Source organism: Manacus vitellinus, unplaced genomic scaffold, assembly GCF_001715985.3.
Source record: "Manacus vitellinus isolate BGI_N305 unplaced genomic scaffold, ASM171598v3 scaffold_32_pilon, whole genome shotgun sequence".
Lineage (NCBI taxonomy): Eukaryota > Metazoa > Chordata > Aves > Passeriformes > Pipridae > Manacus > Manacus vitellinus.
In genome coordinates, this window is record NW_021940460.1 from 2,190,807 (window position 1) to 2,195,023 (window position 4,217).

Here is a 4,217-nt window from a genome sequence, read left to right on the forward strand (position 1 = left end):
CCAACCAGCCTCTGGGGGAAGAACCTTTGCCTGAGATCCAACCTGAGCCTGCCCTGACACAGCTCCAGCCATTCCCTGCCTGCTGTCCCTGGTCCCCCCAGAGCAGAGCTCAGTCCCTGCCCCTCCTCTGCCCCTGCCCAGGAAGGTGGAACTGCAGTGAGGTCTCCCCTCAGTCTCCTCTGCTCCAGCTGAACACACCAAGTGCCCTCAGTGTCCTCATGCACCTTCAAATCAAGGCCCTTCCCCACCCTCGTTCCCTCCTTTGGACACTCTCTGATGGCTTCAGATCTTCCTTTTGTTTTGGTGCCCCAAACTGCCCTGGCACAGCTCCAGCCCCTCCCTCCGGTCCTGTCGCTGCTCACGCGGAGCAGGGCTCGGAGCTGCCCCTCGGGAGAAGCTGCAGAGCCGGTCACGATTTCCTGATGATTCCCTGATCCGGGAGCAACCCGCGTGTCCAGGTTTCTGGGAGCTGTTTGTCCATCCCTGCTCGCGGAGCGGGGCCGGGACAGCTCTGTCGCTCCGCACGGTGCTCACATGTCACGAACAGCCGCGGTTGCCATGGAAATCTCCTTTTCCTCCAGAATTGCAGTGCTGAAAAGACACTTAAATTCTCCTGTAACAGGCGAGAGCAGAAGTTTAGTGCTTTTTCTGACAGCTCTGCCTCGCTGCAGTCTGGGTATTTTTTAAAGTATGTTAATTAGCACTTAAATAGGTTTTTTTTTTTTTTCTTCAAGTATGGGATGTGGGGTTTTTTATTTTTATGTCTTTGATTCTTCCACTTTCTTCCCCCTAAGCTTTTGCCATCAGGTTCCAATCAAAATTTTACCGCTCTATTTTTACCTACTGTCTGTAAAAGCAGCAAAAAGCCCTTTTTTCCCCCCCTCTCTCATGTAGAAGAAGAAGAAAAAAAAAGATAAATGGATGTTACATAAATGGAGCCAGGGAGGCTGGGAGGAGACAGAGGTCCAGTGCTGCTGGTTAGGAAGGATGGGAAGGTTTTGGGGAGAGGAAAGGATGAAAGAGCTTCGCCTGATCCATCCTGAATTGCCAGTGGAGCCTCACTGACTCAAGAAGGGATCTCTTCAAGATGCCTGTAGATGAAAGGCTGATCTAGGAAGGAAAAGAAGACCTCTGGCAAGACATGACACTGGTTCCTAACAGATAAATTAGTTTCCCTACAGAAAAATTGCCTCCAAACCCCTCCCACCCCCCCAAAATCCTGTACCCAGTGAAATCAGTGGGGAGTTGTGCAATGAACTCTACTGACACCAGGCTATGGCTTTTACCAAGGTATTAGTTCTAGGTTTGGTTCTACAAATGGAGCTTCAGGGTGAAGAATGGCTGTATTTACAGTGGTTTCTATGGAGCATGCACGAGGAAATCATGGAGCCTTCCAGAAAGCTTGGAGGAATGCAGACAGTCACCTCATCCTAAAGGATATGCAATGGTGGGAGTCTGCTGGGTGTTCACTGGGAGAAGGGGGTGGAGATGCCTGGTCTGTGGTTTAGGTTGTGTTTGTGGGCTCAGCAAAGAGGCCCTGTGTTTCTGCCATTGCTGAGGGGGGAAGTGGGTCAGTGCCCACCTCTCCAGCCACCCCAGCTCTCCATGTTCCCTCCAGCACAGCCCCAGGAGAAAAGAATAAGGATTACTCACTGACAAGTAATATTTAGAGGGTTTTTTTTTCACTGTTGCCACCTCTCCACAGACCCCTGAGACCTCAAAATGTGATGACAATTGCCTTCAGATGATCTCAAAGCTCATTATCTGCACTGTCCAGCTCAGCCAGTGTCCCTTGGCCCCCCAATGCTGCAAATCCCACGCCAGAGCTGCCCTAAGATATTCTGCTGCTGGTTTGAAGTCTGCTGCTGCCCTCCAGCAAACACAAACCTCGCCATCTTCTGGGAGATAGAACCAGTTTTTTAGGGAATAGTTTGCAGTTCACCTCAATTACTCACAGCAGAACAGAAATGCAGAAGTTGGGCTTTTGGGAAAGGCGGAATAAAAACCTCAGCTGCTCTGGAAAAGGGGGTTGTTGTCCTTGGGATGGAGGGGGACACCAGGGAAATGACAGGGATGAGGTGGTTGACTTGAGTTCAAAAGGGCTGATGGGACACAGACCAACAAGAAACAGATTTTTAAATTAGGCTACTGAAAATACAGGTTAAATGTTATCAATCAAACTTGTCACCAAAGAACAACCTGCAATGAGTCTTTGGGATGGATCCAGGTTTAAGTCAATGGCTGCTGTGTAGGATGGGGGGAGCTGGTGGTTTGCAATCCCCTGGGGAGCCATCCTGCCCCTCCTGTGGCACAGGAAACAGTCACCTACATTTACAGGAGCAAGATCTCACTGTTCCTTGGAGCTCTGGAGCTTTCCCAGCCGGAACAACAACTCAGCTCCAACTCCATGGACCTCCCTGGGAGTGCTCCATGAGCACCAGCTGGGAAACCTCTTCCACCGGGGCAAGGAATCGGATGTGTCCCGGTGTGACACCCAGTTCATCCAAAGGCAAATGCAAGGATTTGTGTCGAGCTGAAAAGGAAAAATCCTCCCTGCTGTAATCCTGGCTCCAGGCTCGCCTTGTACTCGTGTCTCCAGTCTGCATCACTCCACCTTCTCCTTGCTGCTCATGAAAATCTCCTCCAGGGGAGCTGACAAACACTCACAGGATCTGAAAGTCTGACACACCTCGGAACACACGGTGGTGGGCTCTGGTTTGGATCATTCTTCTCCTTTTCCTCTTGTCCTCTTTGGAACCTGCCCAAGGGACGGAGGTGGCGGTGCTGGGACGGCTCCTGGGAGGCACCAGAGCAGCTGGATGGTCAAACCCACACCCTGCAGCGTGAGGGGAAATGGAACCTCTCCCACAGGATGTCTGACACGGAGCTTTCACTGCAGATTCCAACCAGGGCGTGTGAAATGAAAGAAAGAAAAATTGCCCAGGCGAGGAGAGGGAAGGAAAGCCCAGAAAGAGCTTCCCTCGGGATTTTCATCTTGAATAAGGTTCTTGAAGGCTAATATCGAAGAAAGGCAGAACTGCTGGGGAGGAAATGTTGTTGAATATGCAGACAGGACCAGATAGAGGGAGTTGGAGCTGTGCTGGTGGTTGCAGAGTCGGTTGGAAGACTGTGCACAAGTCTCACCAATGCCCATGTGTGAAAAACGGGTGGTGCTTCTCAAGCCCTGATTCACAGTCGGGAATAAATGGCAAACAGACTCCTACTACCTCCAGTCTTGTGTTTAGGAAGCAAAAAATAGACATTTTGTGTGATGCTGGCGAATTCTCCTTTTTTTTTTTTCCTCAGAAAATACTGTACAAGATGCTCTGGCTCCCCTCTGATGCCGTGAACTCCATGGCATGGTCATAAGGGAAAAGAAAGTGGAGCTGGAGGAGGTGAAATCAAACAAATGAGACTTGCTTGTGGCAATGCTACGATCAACTTCCTGGGAATGTGGGCCCAGTGGGACAGTCAGTGGGCCCCTGGTTCAAAGACAGCCCCACTGCAGTAAGTCCTGAGGCTGTGCCTCCTCAAAACTGCCACACAGGCTGCTGGATCCAAGTCCCTTCCGAGTCACCATCGCTGTTTTGAAGCAATAATTTGGGACTCCTCTATATGGGGGTGATTGGGGGGGGTGTTTTTTTATTGCATTAGGAAACAAAACCTTTAAAGCATTAAGACAGCCCTTTGATGTCCCTGCCAAAAAGGATGTGGTTGATTCACAAGACACGTTTACGCCGCTGGCCTCGGGCTCCCGCTCGAGTGGTGCTTTGCCTGCCTGTGTCTCTTTGCCGTGTGGAGTCGGGCCAGGGGGAGGTCCCCCAGGTGGGCATGCACATGCATGGGCAGCTTGGGTCACAGTGGCATGGCCAGGGGCTACTCCATCCCGCTCCTCAGGATCTGGTTGGCCGCGATCAGCATGACGCTGATGATGAAGGCCATGGCGAAGGCGCAGATAAGGCTCTTCCGCACGCAGGTCTGTCTGTTCTGCTTCTGGGCGTGCACTGCAGGGGACAGGAGGGAGGACACGGTCAGACAGGTTCAGGGCTTGTGTTTCCCACCAGGAAATGCTCCTTTGGTTACCACAGAAGCACTGAGCTGGGAGGGACCCCCAAGGATCACGGAGTCCAACCCTGAGCCCTGCACAGGCCCAGCCCCAAGAGTCACCCCCTGTGCCCCAGAGGATCAGCCAAACCCTCCCTGAGCTCTGGCAGCCT

General features: G+C 51.9%; 1 protein-coding gene across 1 annotated transcript in view; it reads right to left on the reverse strand.

Moving 5' to 3' along the window:
• Nucleotides 1–3,288: 3,288 nt before the first annotated feature.
• Nucleotides 3,289–4,217, reverse strand: part of CALN1 (calneuron 1) — an 82,788-nt gene continuing 81,859 nt past the window's right edge. The window contains exon 6 of the mRNA XM_029961393.1: nucleotides 3,289–4,004. Within this exon, the coding sequence (XP_029817253.1) occupies nucleotides 3,877–4,004 (128 nt within the window). The 3' untranslated portion in view covers nucleotides 3,289–3,876. The remainder of the gene's footprint in view (nucleotides 4,005–4,217) is intronic.